Source organism: Bicyclus anynana, chromosome 6, assembly GCF_947172395.1.
Source record: "Bicyclus anynana chromosome 6, ilBicAnyn1.1, whole genome shotgun sequence".
Taxonomy (NCBI): domain Eukaryota; kingdom Metazoa; phylum Arthropoda; class Insecta; order Lepidoptera; family Nymphalidae; genus Bicyclus; species Bicyclus anynana.
In genome coordinates, this window is record NC_069088.1 from 9,636,623 (window position 1) to 9,662,503 (window position 25,881).

Here is a 25,881-nt window from a genome sequence, read left to right on the forward strand (position 1 = left end):
TTTTTTTTATACATTGAAGATTGAATGTTATAAAAAACCTTTAATACTAATTTAAGTGAAAGTTTTAGTTATTAAAAAAAAATTCTCACCCTTGTTTGTCACTAAGTCCGATATCCGCGCTCTTTCGCCCATAATCTTCTCAGTTTCCATGCGAAGCTCTTGCGCTAACTGCTGTAGAGTGTTGATGTTAGCCTCGTGACCTATAATAAACATAGCTATTGTATTCTCAACATGGTTGATATTTCTCTATAACCTCATTATCTCCCCCATTGTAATAGTGACATTTGAAAAAATGATCCCATGACAACAAAACAAAGAGCGAAATTTTCGTATTACTGCTATTGGTTGACAATACATCGTTCTCTCGCCATGAGATATATCGCCGCGCGTCTCTGAAAAACGGGCTGACTTCAGAAGTGGATTTAAAGAGTAAAACACTATTATTGAATAGGAACTTATCAGTTATACCAATTTTCACTAAGAATGTTACCTATAAATCTTCGAGAGGCAGAGAACAACCTTGACTGAAGTCCCGAACTTGTGACAGTTGCATGTAGGATTAAAGACGTCTTTTAAAATTAACACTCCCCTTTTCCATTAAGTTATTCTCCCCGCCTATCTTAAAATAATCCATGAAGGATTATCCAATAAAAGGTGTGAACGGATCCAATGCCACGACAAGAATGATCAAGTCGCCTAATTAGCCAGCACTTGGTCTTTCACTACTCCCCACCTAACTCGCGAAACACTTCGTGCTATCTCGGCTCGTGACGACACAAGCCGACCGATCGTATGAGCGGAGCGGATGACTATAGCTTGGCAAGTTCGTTAATGACACTCCCATAATATGCGGGCGACGGGGGAGAGACGGGTGTGAATTCGTGCGTGCGGGGAAGTGAGGTGCATCAGTCGTGGGTGTTTTAATCATCGCTACACGTCCCCCGCCCCGGGCGGGCCATCGGGAGTGTTACGAACGAATTTGCCAAGCTATAGCACTAAACATTAATTACAGAGGAAAAAAGAATATTAGTCTCATTCAAAACATGTATTTTTTAAAAATTGCCAACTAACTCTGTTGCTGGTGTTGTTGGTGCTGCGATTGCATATGTTGTTGACGCTGCTGATGTTGCTGATGCTGTTGCGCCTGTAACAGCTGCTGATTCTGCAACTGCTGCTGCGCCTGCAACTGCTGTTGCGCCTGCAATTGCTGTTGCGCCTGTAATTGCTGCTGCACTTGTAACTGCTGCTGCGCTTGTAACTGCTGCTGCACTTGTAATTGCTGCTGCGCCTGTATGTGCTGCTGGTTCTGCACTTGCTGCTGCGAGTGCTGCTCGTTGGTGAACTTGTGCCGCTGCGGCAGCGTATTCCGTACGCGACACACGCTGCCCTCGTTTGACCATCCCCCCAAACTGCCGCCGCCTTCCGATTTACTTGAAACCAAAAGCTTCATTGTTAAAGCGATATCATACATAGATACACAATAGCAGCACAATAATATGTTTTATTGTAATATATCTGCCGTTGTAAAATCAATTTTCTCAATTCATCCCCTATTGAACCACCTTAAAGCATACTCGTATTACATCTCGAGTACGAACAATTTTTGGATTTACCGCCCAAAAATCGTTCGTACTCAACTAAAATACTAAAGTAGTCTGTACGACCTATAATTGTCTAATCATTTTTAGCAACTTTCAAGAAATGTACTTTCATATAATCTTTTATTACTAAATAAATTAACAGGGTATCATTCTGATTTCTAGTCTATAATATTCCCCAATAAACGATCTATCAAATGCAAAGACAATTTATTTTAATCTTTCAGGTTCTTCAGCTTTAATTAGTGTACATCAAGATATTAAAAAAAATCAAATGATCACTCACTTGTCATGTAAGTTGGAATGGCCAGGCAAGTGGAAAGATTCTTCATGAACTTCAGATAGATGGTCCGCTTCGAATGTTTCTACTGACCGCATGAGATCTAGCCAACAAAAATAATATTGATAAATACCCATAAAATTAATAAAGGAGATAGATGGTCTTAAATTGTATGGAGCCCAGGATCAGTCGACCCTGTTGGAGTTTACCCTGGTGGAAAGAAAATTTTTTTTTTAACTATTTTTAATTATACAAATCTACGAATTTACTTCGAAATTAATTATAACTCGAAATGATATTCATTTTCTCCAAAGAAATGCAATACTATTACGGGTAATGATGGCAAATTGATGACGTTTTCAATGCAGTAGTCGATTTGACGTTTGCTGTCAATTGTCATGTCATAGTAGCTTTTAAGGGCGCCATCTTGACATAACTCAAAAACTTAGGTTTTAATTTTATTAATTATTTAGATTTTAATAAAATTCTTGTAGTTTTTTTTTAATTTTAATGATACACGAGGTACAAGAGTGGACCTGAAATGAAACATCTCCTTTCAAGACAAATTCATGCCATGAAAAAAATATTTTTTCCTTAATTGATTATATGTATTTATCACATACCTTTAGTTTTTTGTAAGGCTGTCTTTATGGCTTTTATTTCCATTAATTTAAACGGGTCCTCGTTCTTGAGATTAACGCCCGATTTATTACCTGTTTTGAAAACAATATTAATGGATTAAGATATAGTTTCTCAGAGCATGCTTAGTACATAAGTACAGTTTGACTGCGGTGGCTTTGGCAGATAGGAAAGATCCAGACCCTGAATTGTCAAAATATAAAAATATTTTATATGGGATATCATGGGAAATCATGTCCCCAGTCGCCATACACTTAGCTTTGTGGCGACCCTTTGCAAGAGACCCATAAAGTTTCGTCTTTAACAGTATTTTCAGTGAGTTGCCACAAAGCTTTGTCTGGTAACTGAGGTATATTTTCATATTAAATTATGCTTTATACTTGGGACTATTGAGGGTCTGGAGATTGGACCTTTGAAACCTTCCAAAACCACCGTGGTCTAAACTTCATAGTTGCATGTCATAGATATTTCAGGTAAGAGCAGGGGCTAACTAAAATCTACTTTTTTTTTTTAGGAAAAACGAGGAAGTTTTGACTATGACAAACTCAGTCTATAAGGTCAATAAAAAAAGGGTAGAAAATCCTTTCCATATTGTAATTGTTGATTGTGGTCATTCTTAAAAAGAGAAGTCAGAAATAATTACATTTGCGTGACGATTCGTCGTCACCACTGTCTTCTCCAGAGCTCGAGTAAGTGTTATGCGAGCTTCCTAGACGTGTCGCCATTTGAAGTTTTTGGAACTCTGAAACCTGAAATCAGTATAAAAGCTATGTGCCAGCCTTCATTGCATGTACTGCTTAAACAGTTAAAGATAAGCAAAAATTATGTATGACGGCATTGTTCCAGTTTTAAATATATAAAAAAAGGTCCACAACAGCATATATTTTTCATGTTTGACTTTAGGGATTCCACGCAGACGATAATGCAGGGGCCCGCTAGTAATTAGTAAAATAAATAAGATTACAAAATTTCAAAACATTTTATGGTAATTAGATGAAAATTCATACAGCTTCCTTACATACAATAAGTGGTATTTTTCATTACATGAAGTATAAACACGTAATCTTGTTTGACCGCCCATACAAGTCTAACGATCACTATGACGTCATTAATTTGAGCCATTTTGTATGGGTCGTTTTTGAGCGATCCGTGGCAGTGCTGCAAATATTACCCTCTAAATCCTATTAGCTCGAAAGTCATCATCATCTCCTTACCCTTATCCCACTTAAATGGGGTCGGAAAAATATGTCAATCTTTTCCATTCGTTTCTATTACTCGTCAACTCATCATCCACTCCTTTTACACACATGTCCTCTTTCACACAATCCAACCATCTCTTCTTTGGCCTTCCTCTCCTCTTATGACCTTCCACTCGCACATTCAACATTTTTCTAGTAATATGACTTTCCTCTCTACGCATTACATGTCCATACCAAGCTAACCTTCTACTCCTCAATTTTTCTGTCACTGGCGCCACCTTCAGACTTCCTCTTATATACTCATTCCTTATTTTATCTATTCTTGTCACACCACACATCCATCTCAACATACGCATTTCGTTCACATGCATTCGTTTACTATCCATCCCTTTCACCGCCCAACATTCTGATCCATACAGCACGACCGGTCTTACAACCGTAATTTTACCCTTAAGTCTAAGAGGCATTCGCGGGTCACATAGTACACCTGAGACCTGTCGCCATTTCATCCATCCCGCATTCATTCTACTTTTTACGTCTCGGTCCACATTGCCATCGTTTTGAAAAAGCGACCCGAGGTACCGAAAATCGGAGCAAGCTGGTAGGGTTACATCATTTAAGGCAATTTTGGAAGATTGAGATGTACCGCCAAAGTCCAAGAATAAGTATTCAGTTTTCGTTTGACTGATTCGTAGACCAACACTTTCCAATTTCTCCTGCCATTTTCCCAGTCTGCTCTGTACCTCAGATGCGTTTTCTCCGACAAGTACAAGATCATCGGCGAACAGCATACACCAAGGTGCTTCTTCCTGTATGTCTGATGTCAGAGCATCCATTACTAGGAGAAACAAATAGGGGCTTAAAGCCGATCCTTGGTGAAAGCCCACCTCCACTTGGAACTTGTCAGTAACACCAGCTTCTGACCGTATGCTCGTGCATGCATCTCTATACATTTCTTTCACTATTCTAACATACTTCCCAGGTATTTTCTTCACGTTCATAGCCCACCATACAACCTCACGGGGTACTCTGTCATACGCTTTCTCTAAGTCAACAAACACCATGTGGAGATTCTTTTGTGCATTCCTGTATTTCTCACACAGTTGACGCAAAGCGAAAATTGCATCAGTTGTACCCCGTCCTGGCATAAACCCAAACTGATTTAGAGTAACCTCACTCTCCTCTCTTATTCTCTTATATTAGCTCGAAAGTAATGATCGCAAATACCCTGTTAGTTCTACAAAATTGTTTTACTATTAATTTATATACAACTAGCGGACGCCTGCGATTTCATCTGCGTGGAAATCATTTTTTTTTTAATTCACTATATAGTAATAAGGGTTGAATTTTAAATTTTTTTTAATCACATCACATCACATTTAAACCTGTAACTCTGAAAATGGACGACTTTCCATACAAACATTCTCTCCTATTTTAATCCCGTCTCTTTTTATTTTTGGGTTAGGTTTAAAAAGTAGCTTATGTTCTGCTCCAAGGTTCCATTTATAATAATACCAAAACTCGTCTTGATCAGTTCAGCCGCTTAGCCGTGACAGGCAGACTTACTTTCGCATTTATAATATTAGTATAGATTTGAGAAACTGTCATCATCCTTATAGCATGGACAGCGTGATGTAACTTCGGTGATACTGCGGGATACGTACCAATGTCTCCATATGCTGCTTCTTGAGCTGCAACTCGCGCAGCTTCATCTGCAGCATGCGACTGCGCTCGTTCACCAGTCCCTCGTCGTCTTCCACCTCGCTGTCGCGGCCACCGCCCGCCGCCTCCTTGACATCGAATACTTGATCAAATTGGTAGAATAAAACTACTTCGTTGTTGTAGCCTGTTCATTAAATAACCTTGACAAAATATTTATTCATGACCATACTGCATTATGCGGTGATATCCCAGTAGATATGACCTCTGCCTCTAATGGGTGGGTTCGAATCTGGTCTGGGGCGTGTACCTCCAACTTTTCAGTTGTGTGCATTTTAAGAAATTATATATCACGTGTCTCAAACGGTGAAGGATAAACATCGTGAGGAAACCTGCATACCAGAGAACTTACTGCATCCCCGCATGTGTGAAGTCTGTCAACACACATTGGGCCAGCGTGGTGGACTATTGGCCTAACCCCTCTCATTCAAATAGGAGACTCGAACAGTGAGCCGAATATAGGTTGATAGTGATGACCATACTACTCAAACTTTTTCATTTATGACGAGTCAGACAAAAATTATTATGAACGTAGCGAACCATGGCGGTACGGTGCTTTCCTTCCAAGCCAATTTCCATACTGATTTCTGTCGTCCCATCGTGAGACTGAGAACCGCTTGTCCTGACTGTGCACAGAGTAAATGGAGCGCCCATACTCTTTGTTGTCCCGGCAGTGTGTAACCGGGCGGTGGCAGTGTGGTCGCTACCCCAATCTGGTTCACAGCATACAGTTCGAGTGGAGTTAGTTGGAAGACAGCAGTACCTCGCTGCTGGCTATGTTGCCGTCCCGCAGAGAGAACCGCTCGTCCTGGCTGTGCACGGAGTGAGTGGAGCGAGCGTGCTCGTTGTTGGCGAGCTGTTGCCCCGGCAGTGTGTCACCGGATTGTGGCAGTGTTGTCGCCACACCGATCTGGTTTGCACCATACAAACGGTTCGGCTGGTGGTAATTCCCGCTCAGAGTCATATTCTGACAAAAGAAAAAATAAGATATACTTAATCTATAACACATATAACGAAACATGGTTCTCTATCGCGCCTGTATTTGTTCGCGATAAACTTGAATCTACTTTTAACGAATTTTCAAGCGGTTTTCACCAACAGATTCATGAGGAAGGTTTTAGTATACAATTTGCTAAAGTTTTGTGTGAATGGGTTGAAATAAGACGATACTTGTTGGAAATGTAGGAAAACGTTAAGTCAACTAGAAACAGTCATAAAAAACGCTGCCCAATATCTTTTAATGGTGGTATAATTCTAATGCTTTCAAGCTTTAATTACAAAACTAATCGTCATGAAATTTCATCATCATATTGCCAGGAGTACAGATAAGGATGAAGGAAGTGTTTCACCCTTACTACACAGTAGTACATTTCACTTCATTTGTGTTTTTAATGTTTAGGAATAATATGAAAATTAATACCTGCATTCCATTAAAGTGTTCATGTGAAGTAGATGGATGATGTATTTCTTGTGATTCCCTCTCTTTGTTTAATTCTTCTAGTTGTTGTTTAGCTTCTGCCTGCAATTTTGTATTTTATTTATATTTATATAATATCTGCGTATTTTTAATGCTCATTCCCTTAGTTGAAAATATAATATATGCATTAGGAACAAGAATTCTAAACCTACTTGGTACTTGAGCAGTCGTTTTTGTTGTTGTTTTAATGCAGTGAGACGAACTTGTGACAATTCCATTTTGTTTTTAATCTCATTTTGCCAGAGTTCATTGTCACTGTATGCGGAGTCGTTGCTTTGGTCCGACACAGGCCTAACAACTACGTCTTGCTGAAAATGACGTTAAGTTAATGGTACACTTGTTAAACTAAATTACTTATGGTTAGATTTATAGTAGTTATTTTATATTCCGTGGAATTCTGACACTCCTTAATGTTTCAATATAGAAAACAGTTCTTACAAAAAAGATGATTATTTCAAATAAAACATAAAATATTGTTTGAGACTTATATTTAATAGGATTATAAAAAGTATGCAACAGTTGAATTATGCTTTTATAAATTATTTATTCCAAATAACTAATATATTTGAACTGAATTTTTACCTAACTGTGATTTTTAATTATTCGATTCTAAAATCGCACACAAAAATGTTTGTGGCAGCTGAAATGTCAAAAAACAAATGATATAGGTACAGCAGAATTCAACAGAATTGAAAAACAACTACAATGAAGTGACAGGGCAGTCAGAGGTTATTTTCTAAAACTGACAGATACTAAAACATACACATTTCAAGCAAACACTAAAACATTTTTTTTGTATCCTAAACACAATTCAGTTTTTTCATAAAGAAAGTTAGATAGGGTTACATATTTAACATTTAATAAGGGCATGCTATGCAAATCTATGTAAGAATTAAGTTCACAGTTCACACACTGCACAGCATACATTGACAGAACAAAACCTGATCATTGTTGCAGCTAGAATCTTTAGTTTTATTTCTCATTTCTTCAATTATAGCAATTTTTTCCACACACGCCATGATATTTTTTCGCAACATGTCATTAAGTTCCTTATCATCTTTCTTTATCTCTGGTTCAGCACAAGTTACTGATTCTATTTCTTTAATTTCGACTCTATCACCCTCACTTCCATCTACATTGTCTTCACCTTCTGGGACTGTTTCATTGTGCGTTTGATTTTCATCACTAGCTCTACTATTTGTTATAGTTTTGTTCAAATGTTCATTTTCAATGTTTGTTACCTTTTTTAGATTTACGCTCGTAGAACTCTTACCATTACTGGTCTTAATATTGCAAGATTTATCCTGAGTTGTTGCTTTATCAGAAGTAACATCATTATTACTTTCTGATTCACCAGTAATGTTTCCTTGGTCATGGCATATTGGTTGTGGCATATTTTCAATTTGAGATTCAGCATTGTTGGTTTGCATTAGAACTAACATAGACTCGAGTTTTGTTTCACTCTCTTTCAACTGCATTACCATTTTTATCAGTTCATCGTATTCTTCTTTTGTGTGGTTAATAAATGCCTAAATTACATTTTTATTTTAATTTATATATTAAATGGTTCCACTACTATTTCACACAGTACCCAATATTTTAGTATTTACAAGTCATACATCAATTGATTGCACAAATTAAATTAAACAATACATAACTAACTTATTATTCTTGTGACGAGTTTTCAAAATATTTAAAAAGTATTATTACAAATTGAAACCAGTTACCTCATCCTCCGAATTCCTCATAGTATCAACAAGGGATGACGTGACTCTTATATATTCCCTTATCTGTCCAAGACGACGTTCAACAGCTGCTGCATCAGGGCACGCAGCGACAATCGCTTCTCCTAAAGCTCTAGCTGACTCCCTGTGAGCCTGAACAAGTTATTAGGTGTTAATTGATATGGACAAGTTTCCATGTTACTGCAATTATTGTGATTGATTATTATGTTGTCTAACATAACAAATTGCTCCTGTGCTTTGACCTGTTTTCTTAAAACGGCCATAATTTATATTCAGCCTGTTGTAATGACTACAGGACCATTTCCTTTGAAATTGGACAGAAGATTTGGAGTATATCACCACAACTGTGCCAATGTATTAACTTTCTAATTCTGGGATTCTACTGAAAAAGGGAATGGCCATCCCCGGCCCAGACCTACCCTAACCACCCAGCAGTTTACTTATATCTAAAAATAACTTGATAATTCTACTTTAATAATGAAGTCATTACTTTATCAAAAAAGTTTACTACAATGTTTTTCCACAATGGGGACAATCTAAGATTGTTGCCTGAGTTTTACGATATTTTTTGAAGACTTATGATGGATTTAAATCCAGAATTTAAATCCAGGAACCTAAAATTTAAAGCATTTCCTGTCGACGGCATGTATACTTATGCTTTGTTATATGTTCTTAGTAAAAACTATTCCCCACAAATCATGATCATAGGCAAACCACTGACAATGAGGCAATGAACCAAAATTGCCTAGAAAAATCATACATGTATCTCTACAACTGTGCATTTTGTCTAGTTTTGTTCATCTTACCTGATTATTCTCATTTATGTTGTTAAAACTGCCCTGTCCTTGGTCATACATATTGTTCATTAAATTTACAGATTTTGTGCCAGATCTTGAATTTGCAATTGTAGTATTATTGTTGTTAGAGTTATTTCCTTCAAAAGTATTACGAGTTGAATTCAAACTCCTCGTCAAATTGTTTCTATTTTGATTAGGACCCTAAAAAAACATTAAGATGAGTAAAATCTAAAAAACTATCTGAGGTGCTTGCATTTCACCCACATCAAGGCAAAATTTTAACAATACCAAGGCAATAAAATTCTGTATATTAAATGTGTAAACTTCCATGGTTTCACTAGCTGAAAACTTATCACTTACATTAAATTGTTGAGTCATATTCCCTGCAACAGCATTAGGTGTTGTGGGATTAACTATCATAACAGCAGCTGCTGCATGATTAGAATGTGGAATTAGGCCTGAAATAAATAATATACTTTTATAATCATCAATCTCCTATTAAAAAAAGGATGCACAATCAACAACAAAAAAACGTCCCCACTCAATGAGAGCCAAACACAACTTCTTGGCACTCAATTCAAGCAGTCACATTTGCAAATTCAACCTTAAATTCAATCTTTGAGGTTGAATTTGCTCTGAATTTGGGATTTAACTGAATATTGTACTATATTTGAAGGCCTTTAGGTATAATTTTCTTTACCAATAATTCTAAAACTGTCAAAGCAAAATTGGCCAGTTTGTAAGTGAAATTTTCTACATGATTGTGAATCCTTTTATTATAAGAGGTCAATGTTTATAATCCAAACAATAGCATCAGAGCTACTGGAAAACATTGTGGCCACTTTGAATGAACATTGACAGGGTACAATTGATTTATTTTTAGTTTTTTCATGATAAACAACAAAATTAAGCAATATTGCACTCTATTACTGAAGCCTCTGAACACAGTGTTCAACTTCATACACAATTCCATTCAAGAATGAAACAAATGTAAATAATTTTTTGGAAGGTCTGGGTAACATTATCACTTGGATTAATTTTTTCAGCAATTAGCAAAATCAATAATTCACTCTCTATGAAGAACATCTGCTAAGTAATGCCTGCATCTTTTCAATAATAATTAAAAAATTCAATGTAATTTTTTAGGGTTAAGACTTATTAATTTGGTAATACAATATTTGTAAATAATTTCATTAAATTACCATTCTGCATTTGGTGTGCATAAGGATGCAAAGTGTGTGAGGACGTAGAGGCGGCATCATCATGTTGATCTGATGATAAGTTCTCCCGATTTTGTACAGTCAGTGGCAGAGCTCGAGGTTGAGGCCTCACAGGAACAAACCTCCCAAAACCACTCTCGTATGCAACTGAATTATCTAGAAATAACAATTTAAATAATTTAGTAGTACTTAAGCTCTTTGTGACAGAACTCATATGGTAAGTATGACATCTGGGAATACAGTTAAAGTATATCCCATAATAGAACAATGTAAGCCTAAAAGGGGACAGTTAAACAATTGTCAAAGAATTCTTTAATCCTACACCCTACAAACGCTGATTAGAGCCATGGACTTCTGACAAATCAGAAGTCCATAGCTCTGATCAGCGTTTGTCTCTCTACCACACGGTGGACCCAAGAACCGTGTGGTAAATCCATGGATGCTAAGATATTCGTCTTGTTGCACTCCCTTGTAATGTAGCTTTCCAAAGAATTTTTCATATTGGTCCAGTAGTTTCAGAGTCTATTCAATTTAAACAATTAAATCTTTGCCCTTTATAATATTAATAAATGTAAAAATTTGGCAAAACTATAATGATGAATATGAATTATGAAAATATGATAAAACAAAGCAAAAAGCATTAGAACTGTTTCGTTATAATATATTCGTATTAGAAATTTAGCATAAGAGCTATCCAAATTAAATTACTAACTTAATGTGTCTAAGAGCTACAACTTCTTTTGATAAAGAGTTACAAATTCAAGGAAATGTCTTTTATTTGCAAGAATAATTTGTGTCCAAAGATAGCACTTTGGTATAACTTACCTAAATCAGTGAGTTCTTGATCTGATGTGTTATTTGTCTGTTTTCTTGACTGGTTACAATTAGATCTAGTATTATACTCTGAAACTGGCACCCAATCCAGAGAAGTCTAAAAAATTTTGGTTCTTTTAATCACATCAATTTAGCAGACCACATGTATCATTTTTTAGATTACAATTTTCATATAATTCACTACAAGATACCTTATTATGTTTGAATTTAGAAAAACATCCACCCATATGGATATTCAAGGTGGAATTATAAAATTTACTTAATTTAGGGACTGATTTTATTTTAACATAAGTACATAGAACAGAAAGAATTCGCAAGTTATAAGCGTGTTAACCATTACAAATAATATTGGCAGCTATCCAATGGGTGGCTCGCTGAATTTTCTAAAAATAACAGCCACATGTGTCCTGAAAAAACTTCAGTTCGCTCAGACCAGTAGCAATTTTAAAACAGAATACACTGGTGTCTGGGCAAGTGCAGATACTGATTGAGTACTTTGATGGAACTATCATTACCGTCACCAAGTTAGATGCCATATCTCGCCTTGTTGGAGTCACGGCTTCTTGTGGTACATTGCAATTGTTCCTCACTTTCGTTTTCGGTATGGTACCCGTTCGTCCAGGGTGCCGCTCCTTATTGCCAGGGGCCATTATACACACAGATTTTATATTTTTATGCAAAATATTTTATGCGAATCCATAAATAAAACATTCTTCACAGGTTTGTGAAACAATAAGATTTAATTAAGTCTAAAAAAGGAACATCGGCAGTATTAAAGCACTGTTACTAGGAAGTGTATCGAGAAAATATTACAAAGGTGTAATTTTTACTTTTTGAAAAAATCGTCAATTCGAGATTCAACTTTCAAGAGCAGTCGACGCAAATTGACATTGACATTAGCAAGGAACATATTTTAGAGTCCTTATTTTGGCTGCGTTCTTACTCGTGCAACGAAATTGAAAACTTTTAACCAATATTTATATATTTTTTTAAATGTTTACTTCCTTAAAATAGTACAATTATTCTACTCCAAAATTTTAGTTTATCACATATATAGAAGAGAAGAAAATATAATTTTCCTTCTACAATCTACAGTGCTTATATTGTCTTTGGTTAAGAAATGATACGATCCAGAAACAAACGAAAACAACATTTCAATTTCAAATGAAATTCGGCATTTCGCGCCGTGCCAGATGCCAGGCTATATGGCAAGGCAACGTCTCTTGTGGTGTAGGTTTCTTCAATTTTAAAATACGATTATTACGGTACATTATCGTGCAGCACCCGTGTATTAAGACTCGTTTTTTTATAACTTTAACTCGATATTTGATAAAAATAAAAATGTGCACATTGTAAAATATTTATTAAAGAAAGTGAAAGTGAAAAGCGAAGACTGCGACTTATTAAACTTTTTTGGGTAATATTTTATTTTATTATAGTAAATTGTTAAGTACTTTTTTATTTAAATTTCTACAATACATATTATTATTATTATTAATAATAATAATAATAAGTATAATAAAACATAATTTAGGCAAAAATATTTTTAGAAACTAACATTAGACCGAAAGCAAATCAAACGTACAATAATTATAGATCTAGTGTTTGTAAATACATATTTTTATTTTGATATTCGATGGGTATGCCCACATCGCAATAATATTTGCGAAGGCGGCCAGAGCGAAGGAAGAGCCTAAAATTTTCTTCCTCGAAAGCGATTCGTTTGGCTAGTGGCTACACACCTTCATAGGTGGACAGCCCGAATAGGTTTTCGCGATAACGCCATGTGTGTGTATGCCAGGGCATTTGTATATTGTGATTATACGGAATAACGGATTCCTATTTCGTATGATATGAATATACAGTATACTATCAGATACCCGCGACTTCGCCCGCCCTAAGACAAACATTCGTATATACACATAGGTATGACATAATATTCTATACTAATATTATAAAGCTGAAGAGTTTGTTTGGTTGTTTGATTGAACGCGCTAATCTCAGGAACTACTGGCCCGATTTGAATAATTCTTTTAGTGTGATAGCCCACTTATCGAGGAAGGCTATAGGCTATATATTATCCCCGTATTCCTACGGGAACAGGAACCACGCGAGAGAAATCGCGCGGCGTCAGCTAGTTGTTTATATTATAAGAAGGCCTTCAGACGCTGCGCTAATCTCTTAATGGCGCTCATTGTAATTTGGTAATGGCGGTCTTAATATCATATAAATTAGGGCGCTGTCAATTTTAGTTCAGGTTTTAGCCGTGGGACTTCTTTCATGAAAAGGACTCTATGTATTTCACGTCTGTAAAATGCCGGAAAGCGCTGTCTCTGCCGTATAAACATGCATTAGCACAGATTAAACAAGTATTAAAACAGTACAATAACAAGTTTTACATCTACCCGCATACTGGCACTTTTAAATCTTGGATGGATTGATCGTGGATGTAACAGTTGGAACCTACTAATGAGTAGCTATAAATTGATTTTATCAACAAAGTGCGTTACAGCTGTGTGGTTCACAACATTTCGTAGTTCGAAGAGTTGGGGTGGCTTTTCGTAAGGGGTGACATGGGCGGTGGTCGAAGGCGTGCCTCGCGACCTAAATACAGGAATTTCGACTGACAGTTAAGTAGTTACCTATTAAAATAATTTCATCAACTTTTCAAGAAAAAAGTTCCATTGATGTAAATAGCTAGGTACCTATTACGTACATTAATTTGGATAACATTGTCGAGCTTTGAGATGATTAAGTATATTCGTCCAAAACATTAATAGATAAGTAGTCCCTTAGAGAGTCGTTCCGCCCATCTACTCTGCTTCTGCCTTCGGACATCCGGCCCCATCAGGCGATGCTTCTGCGCTCGCCCAAACCCCCCGGTGACGCCGCGGATGTCCCTTAAGGAGCCTACGGCACTTACACAATAAGAAAAAAAATACATACCTTTCCCATATGATTTCAAAACCTATCACCACTTATCACGAGAAGACAATAGGAAAGTCAGGCAAAATCTGAATAGAAAAAAGAGCTATGTTTCCTACATCGATCTCGTTCTCAGCCCAATTATAGAAGGACCTGTTTCGCACTCATAGTCACGAACAAAATTGTCTGTCATTTTCTGAAGAAAACGAGCTTAGATTTGGTATATATCTTATACTAAGCTAGAAGTTTGCGCCCGTTTTTTATAAAATTCAATTACACAAAAGGTATTTTTACGGAGCTCTTTAACCGACGAACACGATTACAACTATTTAACATCAATACTATAGAGACAGTTTCTATAATCGCATTAGATCGTTGATCATATACTTTGACAGAAAAGTAACGTCTAGCGAGGCAGGTCCTATACAATAATTGGTCTCAGGTCTCGTTTGAATGTTATAGCGGACAGCGGGATCTAAATAATTGCAAACAAACAATCTTCTGACTATATCAATGTAGCTACCTGCCTAATTGTACCCTAACCCTAGTTCGACTACCTATCTAAAGCGCCGGAACATACAGCTTACTCTATTTACAACCGCGACATATCCAAAAAAAATATTTCACTCGGATATTATACAAAGCTATATAAGAGAGCATTTTAAAGTTTAAATAATTACCTTCACTTCCTATAGTTTCTTATCAATAATGTAGGTACCTACCTAGTACCTACTTAGACTCACTATTTGATATTCATATTATATGTAATATAATTTATCGATTTGGAAATGATGTCATCGATGACGTCATGCCAGTGCCAAGCCCGAGGCAGTAAACCGGTTCCGCCACCGCCGACCTCCAATTATGTTAATGTTATTCCTCTCTACTCCTCATCCAACAACATGTAGGTTGTTTACTACCATTTGCTCCTGAATTGGTTAACTATAGCCGAGACGGCGGATAGTCACATATTTGTCCGCTTACACAATTTTACTGGCATTTTGATGGAAATAAATTCGATACAAAATAATGACTTGAATATTCAAAAACCCTTACCCAAAACCCAACCGAAAAACATATAAAAACAATATATACACAACATATAAACATATAAAATATAGGTTAATGATTTTCATTGAGGAATATCGGTACGTCTACCTACCTTCCTACCTGTGTGTTCTTGCTAGGGCAAAAGCCAAATAGGCTTCAGAGTTATTTGAAGATATTGAATTAAAAGTGGGCTTTAAGTGGCGGAGACAGTCCGCAAAATCAAAGACTTTTTTTCGATTTTGTGGATTTTCTCCACACAGATTCCTTGGAATAAATCGTAATCATATATGAAGTTAACCTATTTTTAACAGACATTTAAATAGTAGGAGGCAACGACATTAGAAGTCGATTTTACTTACTATAGCGTTTTTTTTTTGCGTTTTATGTTCTGTTTATGAATATTGCTAACATGCCAACGATAAAAGCAGAACTATTGTGGTCTATTATCATTAATATTGTAGGTGAATTCTATTTATAAGTAACACACATGAAAAAGATAGACCCTGAATAGGGTATTATAATACATTTATTAAAGAAATAAATCAATCTAGTATCTGTATGAGCTATTCCCGTGTTAATAAGTCATTCATTGAACGTGTTTTATCGCACTCATTGTTCTCAGCAAATATGGATGCCCGCGGTCTTGTGAACGCCTGCGACATCATTAATTTTGCTGATATCACCATTCATTACGTAGAGTTCTGACTATAGAAAAGTACCTTAGTATCTTATAATGATTTTTTCCATATCTATTCGTATTCTGCAATGTTTCTAAATTAAAATTAAAAAAAAATATTTTATTTCAAGTACACCTACACCTAATTTACAAACACTTGAAACCTTAAGTAACTATTTGTAGTGACTCTACCACCAGTTAGAAAATAAAAGCCACTACTTTTACTGAAATCAACGTAACCGGAAGAATCGATTGTGAATTGTTAACTGAATTAGTCCTGGAACTTAAAAACAGCCATCTGTTGAATTCTACTTACGAGGTAAAAATTTAAACTTGATGAGTTCCCATTTTCACCAAACGAAATCCGAAACAATTCTGATAAACGTCTTGACGTTTTTGTTGAATTGTTTCGGATTTTGTTTGTTTTGTATGGTTTGTGACTCTACGATTCAGGTGGAAACCGTAGAGTCAGTATACGTCAAAACGATATGAGAAATATCATCCTGGGTCGTGGTCAAAAAGGTTGGCCCAAATAATCAAGACTCCGATGCATTGATTAATGTTATTGTAATGCATTATATAAATACTCTTATATTTAAAATCAAGGTCACGAAAAATATAATTGTTACGATCCGAGAAAAAGATGAAGCGTAAATATATTACTAGGTGTAGCGAATGTAAAATGAATAAAAGGTAAATAAAAGGTATACATAATATTTCCAAAATATGATGAACAATAACCACAGTTACGAAATGGTAATATCGCAGATTAAATTAAAAGATGAGAGGAAACAGGACAAGACTCGATTTGTGAAGTAGGCAAAACTAAAAAGTAAGAGAAACGAGCTCGTAATACGCGTCCCAGTTGTACACCGTGACGGCGCGGTATGCGTTTGCAGTTCTTACTTCTTAGCGTCGCAAACTTATGCGAGCTAAGACGTATGTTCGCCGTTTTATAATCCTACCAAAGGAATAATTGAGTGTAAATAATATATCCTGTGGTTCAACTTTCTCTGTGCGCGTATTTATTTACATCGTCTGATTTTGCAATACGGGACGGTTCTAATAGCACGTGTTAGAACAGTTGCAGTTGTGTCGCGGATTAAAATAATGATAACTTTTTTAAATGTCATGAGAAACAGAGTGTAAAAGTCAAATAAACAGTGATTGCTGATTTTAAAATTGATGACGGTTGAGGAATTTTATCTAAATTAACTTGTGTAAGTAATGTTTAATCTTATTTTCAATAACGTAAGTAATATGTTATGAATTTCGTCGTTGAGGATTTTTTATGGATTTTAATTTAGTTTGTTTTCTCTGCCAATATATTCAGAGATCCGATTGCGATTAATAGTTAGAGAAACTTGTTAAGTAAGCTAATAAAATACAGTGTCTGTATCGCCCGAAATTTTATAGCAGAAATAATCCACTTTAAACTCATATTTTAAAATTATTGAACATAAATGCATAGAACCATTTCGTTTCAAGTTTCTGAGGGCTGGTTTAAGGATTGGACATCAATTAATTAAGAAAAGTTTTAATCTTTATTAATTAATGTTTTATAGCAAAACAGTGTTTGCTGGGTCTGCTCGGTAATTGATAAAAATGTCTTACTAAAGTTGTTGTAAAAAACCAGCGACATTTTCATCAATGATATAATTGCCCCTACAATAGAAGTATTTGCTAGTGTACATTCATGTGAGTGACTTTAATACATAGGTACCAATGTACATTCCAGCGCAAATTAATACCTCTTAAGAGCAACACTAGAACGCATCATCGCTATACAACTATGGCAAATAACAATCTCTTACTATTTTAAAAGAAGGAATAAATGTTTTTGCGCAAAACTAAAGTAGTTAGATACACCAAAACATTGAACTATTGAATCTTTAATCTCTAAATCTAAGTAGGGGCCTGGAATCTACCCAATTATTTGTTGCTTTGGCTGGCACCTTTAGTTTTAGAGCTGTCCAAAATGTGTAAATTTAAAATGAGATCGATTTGATTCGCTATGAATTAATGCATTAAATTATTGACATAAATTGATTTCATCGTAGAGTCACCGCATACAATAATTAAATTAAATATAAACAATTATTGTCACGATTGTTTGCTAAAAATACAGAAATTGCTGAAGACTAAAATGCATAGCATTCCAGCGGGCGTTCATATTTCTCAGCATTTTTCAACCTTGTCGTACTTATAGTATTTTTTTTGGCAGAGACTTTGCGTAAAAAAATCTAAACAATTAAGTCTTTCGGCACGCTTATTAGCCACAAAAACACATACATAAATTAAACTCTTAGTTCGTTTACGAGAAACGATTCATCGTAGAAGCTTTTGATGCTTATAAGTATATTTTCTTCATTTTCAATGTAGATAGAGACTTGACGTAAAATAGGAACATTATAAGGCTACCAGTGCGCTTATTTGCCAAAAAAACGAACATAAATTGAGGAAGACTAAAAAGATTGAAAAGCTTTTGATGCTTATAAGTATATTTTCTTCATTTTCAACGTAGATAAAGACTTGACGTAAAATAGAAACATTATAAGGCTACCAGTGCGCTTATTTGCAAAAAAAAAACGAATATAAATTGAGGAAGACTAAAAAGTTTGAAGTATTCCAGCGCGCGTTCAATTTATTCTTATTCTGTATCCTTTTAGAGACAGGATCCATTGCAGTGACAGTAATGCATGCCCGCAGCTTTACAAGTTCCCCTCCTTTGTAGCATGAATACAGTCTATGTACACAAACAACCCGCTGGGCTCATAAACTTTGAAGATGCGATAAGTATGTACATTGTACAGTGAATAATATCATTCGACTGCTCGATATCTACTGTAATTATCCATTCATGACCTGAGACTTCTTAAGATACTTACTTAGTATCTCGTAGTTGTTGGTCTAACAACAGTAATTTCAGTATTCAGCCTCTATGCAGCTCGTTCTTAACTTACTTTTTACTACATTAAAATTGTCTGATACCCTGAAGTGAACCAATATGTTCGTTGTGCTGAAGCAATATTATATGCACTCATTTTGCTAAAATAAATAAACTATCTGCCCTAATTTATTCTAAACCAAATACTCATTGTATCACGTTTCTTCGTGGTCAATCTACGGATAAACTGTCATTGGTCGCATCCAATTACTTAAATATCTAATTAGGTAAACTAGAAACTTTTAAGGTTTCTTTCATAGTATGTGTTTATAACAATTGCTGGTTGTTTTAAGAAGAGTAAAGGATTGGAGGTAGGTACCCTAGAAATATAAATAACGCATAGGTATCTATTTTGAATTGTCAACAAACGCTAGGGCCTTATTATGTCTACTGTGCTAGGGCCTAGAAACATAATATTTATTAATGACGAGTCGAACAAATTTATGAACGCAGTGAACCATGGTGGTCGGATTTTGATCTTCCAGAGCAATTGTTATTTTGTTATTGGTTCACCATTTGTTTTTCATGTGTCAATAAAAAATAACATGCCCCATGAAAATTCTCCAAGGTTACCACATGATAGTATATTTAATTACAATATTGTCAACGGCGAAGGGTGCGCAGAAAAACTTTAACAAGTTTATGTCTGCACCTTTTAATTTTTATCATGTAATTATTATATATAATTAAATAAATAAATAAAAAAATATATATTAAATATCTTTCTTTATCTAAATTCTGCAACGATCGGCTCTTAGATTGTAATTTTTTTTAATAAGCAAAAGTAAAAAAATAATTTGATAAATCATAAATGATAAAAATTCATGATGTAGTATCGACTTAACCTTACGTGTAAACACTCAATGCGTAATGAAGACATGATTTGAATTTTGATGACTATTTAATAATAATCTATTTCAATGATAACTTAAATGGCGCATAAGAAAATTCCGAACCACTCAGCGACTCACATGCTTTTATAGGTGTTGTACCTAGCTATATATACTATAGGTAATATCCGTAGAAAACCACCTTGCTTGCAATGCTCTCCGATAGAATTCCGATATGGTTTCAAGGAAATAATAACGTGCCATCTTATAGCGTAATTTCAAAAACATTACCTATTACTTCAATCGATATGTAGAAATCCGCTTGACTCCAACCTATATGTTCCAAGAAAAATAAATGTCCATCAGTATCTCTATATTCATTAGTTAAAAAAACAAGGACCACACATTGCGAAGTAAGTTTTACGACGATTTGAATAAAATGCCTATATTAAGTAGGTTTAGAGAATGCTGTCCAATCAATTCGTTTAGCTTTAACGGATCTGTGCCATGAGTTTATTTAGCTTCAATGGAAGTTAAGCTTGTTAAAATTTATCCTTCAATTAAATATCCTAGTTATACTAATAGCATTAACAACTGAGTCTTAGGGCCATAAATCATTTCTCTATATCTATCTCGCTTGCACTTATGGGTCTTATGGAGCCGTCTAGTGAAGGGTGTAACAATGAAAGACATATTATCGATAAGTAAAGTTTATTATCGTATCTTGTTCACAAAATTAAAAAAATTAACAATATTTGATTTAATATAATACATATTTCATATTATATAATTATTAACTAAATAAAATTAATCTTCATCTGAGTCTTCATCATCAGAATCTTCGTCTTCTGCCAAATTTATTATATATTAGTATCCATAGTGCGCAACGAGTAACACATGAATGTATTTATTTAATTGCAGTAAACACATTTATAGCAAAAAAAATACGCAATGCAATTACATTAGAAACCGACCAATCAGAATCGTCCAAATCATTATTGACTCATCATTAGCACGTGCGCAGGTAGCCGTTTATCGATAATTAGGGTGCGCAGGTAGGCGCGCTGCACATTCCTATCTTTTTTGACTTTTATGACCGGACGACTCAGATGATAATGCGCATACTATAGTTAATGTGCTGTGTTAAATCCTGTGCCACATATAAACCTTGAGTTAAAGTAACTGTTAATAATTTTCAATTCGTTTGTGCCATCCGGTTATTCTTGCTGAGTGATGACGTATACCTACCTCGTAATAACGGCGTATTCTTATAAAGTGCCTCAACGACTCTATAAAGGATAGGAATTTTCAAAGAAATACTAGGTATACCTACCTATTTCATTTTAGTTTAATTTAGCTTCCTTATAATGTAGCTTTGTATTGATTTAAAATTGCATTTAATAGGCTCTGAAACTACTGAACCGATTTGAAAAATTATTTCACTGTTGACAAGTTAAACTACCTCAGAGTTCTATAGGCTATATTTTATCCCTTTATTACTACGGGAACCAGGCGGGTGAAATCACGTGGCGTCTGCTAGTCGCAAATAAAATGAAACCTGCGTGAGCATACAGTGTACACTGCCCTTAGACGAAACGTCGTCGGTCACGCATGGCGACGGACCTTCGACGATTATAGCGGTGACGGCATCGCACACTCCCGGCACGACCGGCATTACTCCAGTTGTTAGCCACAAATTGTATTTTTTATACCTCTTTCATAATGCATGACCCGTATGGAGTTGCTGCCTACTACAGTTTATAGACTATAGCTCTGACAACAACCTAGAATTTTCAAGTATGTAGGAGCGCGGCTATTTGTAAGAATTTTTCGATCAAATTCGACACTGTAAGTTTCAAATATGTTTCTGTTTCTCTCTACACGATACTTCAGAAATAGAGAGATACAGAGATGAATTCTGAACTCACAGTCGAGTAATAGAAACGTAACAGAATAGGTCAATAGATAGTTTATTCCTTTTTTTTTTTGGGTAAATTCTGAAGTAATTTTTTACATCGAACCTAAGATAAAACGTGACCAGATAGTGTGAATATAAGAATAATATTTATTGTAAAATTATTTACATCTTTTCTTTTGAGTAGAAAGATGATGTATTCGATGATGTAGAATAGGTATATCCTCTAAAGGGGTCAGAAGTGTATCAGACATCGAAGTCGAACATCAGAGGTTGCGGCTTTGCGTTTCCGTTCGTACTCATTATAATTGTTACTATTGACAATGACAGATATACCTATCTATTATGCCTAGTACAAAAATAAACCGTTGATCGTTTTAGCTGCAATGGCCTTTGCCGCAGTTGTATGCGTTACTTTGAAACCAGGAGGACGTAGAGTCGATTACAAGCTCGGGTCAATTATGATAATTATTATTTGTCTTTGTAATATATTTTTGTGTATTTGTGTATTTGTCTACCTATATAATTATTCTGCTTGACACTTGTCAAGCGGCTGAAATATATTGTTTCATTTTTTCAAAACTGATTTGGATGATATGAGTATCAATAAAAACACGGTTGAAGGCTTCGTAAATGTGTTATCACGATGCCTTTCGTCTGCGGATGTGGTTTTTTAAAATTCAAATGTACCGACAAGTGGTCAGTATACGATTTAAAAGTTTATGCCTTCTAACTAGCGTGGCGCAGTGGGTAGTGACCCTGCTTTCTGCATCCACGGCCGTGGGTTCGATTCCCACAACTGGAAAATATTTGTGTGATGAGCATGGGTGTTTTCCAGTGTCTGTGTGTATTTATACATTATATAAGTATTTATATGTAGTATACAATTGTATATTAATATTATAATATCAACTATCTTAGCACCCATAACACAAGCTACTCTGTATGCTTACTTTGGGGCTAGATAGTGATGTGTATTGTTTAAGTATATTTATTTATTTTATTTATAAAAAAAAAAAAAAAAAAAAAAAAAAAAAAACTTAGCGCGATCTTAAACTGCATCATCACTTAAAATTAATGAGTGACAGAAACAGTTACATGTTGTGTAAATACGACGGAGATAGTATATTGTTAAGTACGTACTTAATCAAAATGAAAATTACAATGAATTCATATTAAAATCAATGTGCTTAATTCTTATGCAAATTCTAACCAACGAATAGTCACTTAAAATCATCAAAATACTTTTCTCTGTTACCACGTAACTCGTAACGACCCGTTACGGTTGGTGATCGCGACCGTTGCATCCGCCTCCATAGTATACTGTAGCACAGTTAGGTACATGACTGTAGTGCATTTAAGTATAAAAAATTACAAGCGAGAGTAGTCCTTTAAGATACCTAAGACATCATACCAAGTTCACGTATGTGTTTTCGCAATTAGCACATAATTAGGTACCTCTTTTTGTTTGTACCTACTAAAAAATATCGTATCACTTTCTATTAATTGTAACATTGACCTTTATTTGGTTTTTATCCTTGCTAAGCAAAATGCATGAAGTAGCTACTTATAGTATGTTATTATTCGAATCATCTCAATCCTTGACGAGATATGATCTCACGTGAAATATAATATGCGACTGCGACGGTAACAAAGTGACCTAGCGAGATATGTTTTTCTTTATGTAAATAGGTCATCTACCCTTAACACCTATGACCGCAGAATTTAACAGCATTACAATTTAATTTTAAATTATAATAATTTGTATAATATATTACTTAAGTAATACTTTGAGCCGTGATAGCCTGGTGGAAATTACTTCGGTTAGTGCTGTTGTAATTAAAGAACTGTATGAAAATCCTAAATCTTTAGGATTTGAACGGCTTTAATGAACATAGCACTACCTTGGTACCGCCTTCAAACTGATCGCACTGAGCAAACTGAGAATGTAGCACATACGATGTTATTTTTCGCTTTTTAGTTTAGTAAAAACATTTTCATAATTTTGAAGTAGGTTGTATTTTTTATTATATTGAAATTTTTCTTAATCTGTTCAACTGTATTATAAGTAGAACTACCTACATACTTAAAACTATCTATTCTAGGGTTTATATTTTGTGTTGAACCAAGTAGTTCGCAGTTATTTAGATTTTCGCGTGATCTGTCTCCACCATTAACAGCCTTTTGACACGCGATTGAGCAATAAACAAGGCAAAAAAGAAATGTATTGATTCATACTAGGAAAAGGTTAATGGGTGAACTTATGCTACCTACCCACTGTAAGTTGAAATGAACGGTAACAGTAACCTGGAACTAGGGACTTACCTATAAAAGCTTATTGCCGAGTAATATATCAAGGTACTATAGAGTTGACCTCTCTTCTACACTTCTGGTTACAAATTGTTTTTTTTTCTTTTCAGTTTTTATATTTTATGCAGTCGGGTTTATTTATTTTTTAATTATTTATTTTATTGTGTTTACTTTGTTGGTGGCGTGTCTTACACACTTCCTAATGCTTAACAAAAATCACAGTGTTAGTCTTTCTATTTATTTCTCTCCTAGCAGACGCCACACAGTTACACCCGCGTAGTGCCCGTTCCCGTAGGAATACGGGGATAAAATATTAAAATATCACTTAAAACACCCGTGTAGCCAACAGTGAAAGATGTTTTCAAACCGGTTCAGTATTTATGGAGCCTATTGAATGCAAATAAACAAACAAACGATCTTTCCTCTTTATAATATTAGCACTTGTAGATTATATCTATCTGTATCTCTCTTATCTATTTATTTCTCTGACTCTGACACACAAAAAGCAAACTAAACTACGTTCTTCTAAGATCATTCAAAATTCAACAAATCAATTCAGATGTTTAGCCTTGAAAAGTTAAATGACAGACAGAGCTATACTGTCGTATTTCTTATATATAAAAGATATAAAATGTGTACTGAATCAAAATGTTTGCTCCAAATCTTTCAACAGATTCCCGGGAAACTATTACTGCTATCGATAGAAATAACAAGTCGCGTCGCCAGCGTGCAACCGGCAGCTGTCACGTGAAAGTTAAGGACGTTCATTTTGTCTGTTTATAATAAAAATTTTAATAAAAAAAATACAACCGACTTCAAAACCAAAAAACGTACCCAGTAAACTAAAAAGCGAAAAATAACATTATAATATGTTCTACCTGCTGATCAGTATGAAGGCGGTGCTTAGCCGGTGTTGTCTTAATTTAAGCCATTTCTGACAGGACCACATGAAACAACACTGTCTGCAAAATCTAAATGGCTTGAATTAATACATCACCGGCTTAGCACCGCCTTCATACTGATCAGCAGGTAGAACATATTATAATGTTATTTTTCGCTTTTTAGTTTACTGGGTACGTTTTTTGGTTTTGAAGTCGGTTGTATTTTTTTTATTAAAATTTTTATTATTTTTCCATTTTTAGTGTAAAATTTTATCTCAAACGAACACATCAGACCCCTAATGACAGTCACAACCCATCTTGGTACAAAATTCTCAGCAATACAAATTAATCAAGCCCAAGCACAAGGTAGCTACCGTACACCGTTAAGGGGTTCCCTTAATTGACCTTGGTCTTCATCATCAGACCCCTAATGACAGTCACAGCCCATCTTGGTACAAAGTTCTCAGCAATACGAATTAATCAAGGCCAAACACAAGGTAGTTACTGTAAACTGTTAAGGAGTTCCCTTAATTGGCCTTGGTCTTCATCACCAAATCCCTAAATTACAGTCACAACCTATCTATGTGGAAAGTTCTCATTAATACAAATTAATCAAGCCCAAACACAAGGTAACTGCTGTAAATCGCCGAGGAGTTCTCTCGTCTGTTTTATGGCTCCATCATCAGATCGATTTTAAACCTTCATGAAATTGTAGTGCTTAAAAGTACTAAATGGAAAAGTTTACAAACACACTAGACACCCATATAATTTTCGAAAGTTCCCCTCAATTTCTCCAGGATTCCATCATCAGATCTTGACATGATGGCAATGGGACCAAA

The 25,881-nt window shown here is 35.2% G+C and overlaps 2 protein-coding genes across 9 annotated transcripts in view; one reads left to right on the forward strand and one right to left on the reverse strand.

Annotated features, from left to right (window-relative positions):
• LOC112052201 (probable WRKY transcription factor protein 1) overlaps nt 1-12,398 on the reverse strand; it is a 25,021-nt gene extending 12,623 nt beyond the window's left edge. For 2 of the 7 annotated variants that reach the window (XM_024091192.2, XM_024091191.2), the window contains exons 1-16: nt 12,024-12,397; nt 11,500-11,605; nt 10,657-10,830; nt 9,815-9,912; nt 9,464-9,655; nt 8,640-8,789; nt 7,854-8,441; nt 7,065-7,220; nt 6,856-6,954; nt 6,199-6,402; nt 5,381-5,506; nt 3,161-3,266; nt 2,502-2,591; nt 1,885-1,981; nt 1,072-1,430; nt 90-200 (exon numbers count right to left, since the gene is read on the reverse strand). In XM_024091192.2, coding sequence (XP_023946960.1) covers nt 90-200; nt 1,072-1,430; nt 1,885-1,981; nt 2,502-2,591; nt 3,161-3,266; nt 5,381-5,506; nt 6,199-6,402; nt 6,856-6,954; nt 7,065-7,220; nt 7,854-8,441; nt 8,640-8,789; nt 9,464-9,655; nt 9,815-9,912; nt 10,657-10,830; nt 11,500-11,605; nt 12,024-12,158 — 2,791 coding nt within the window. In that variant the 5' untranslated portion in view covers nt 12,159-12,397. Of the gene's footprint in view, nt 1-89; nt 201-1,071; nt 1,431-1,884; nt 1,982-2,501; nt 2,592-3,160; nt 3,267-5,380; nt 5,507-6,198; nt 6,403-6,855; nt 6,955-7,064; nt 7,221-7,853; nt 8,442-8,639; nt 8,790-9,463; nt 9,656-9,814; nt 9,913-10,656; nt 10,831-11,499; nt 11,606-11,699; nt 11,836-12,023 lie in introns of those variants that run through there. The other 5 variants (XM_052882316.1, XM_052882317.1, XM_024091193.2 and 2 more) reach the window with 5 other exon arrangements.
• A 284-nt stretch (nt 12,399-12,682) lies between these two features.
• Nucleotides 12,683-25,881, forward strand: part of LOC112052196 (uncharacterized) — a 35,786-nt gene continuing 22,587 nt past the window's right edge. The window contains exon 1 of one of the 2 annotated variants that reach the window (XM_024091186.2): nt 12,683-12,925. The gene's annotated coding sequence lies outside the window, so the exon portion shown is untranslated. Of the gene's footprint in view, nt 12,926-17,063; nt 17,380-25,881 lie in introns of those variants that run through there. The other variant, XM_024091185.2, reaches the window with a different exon arrangement.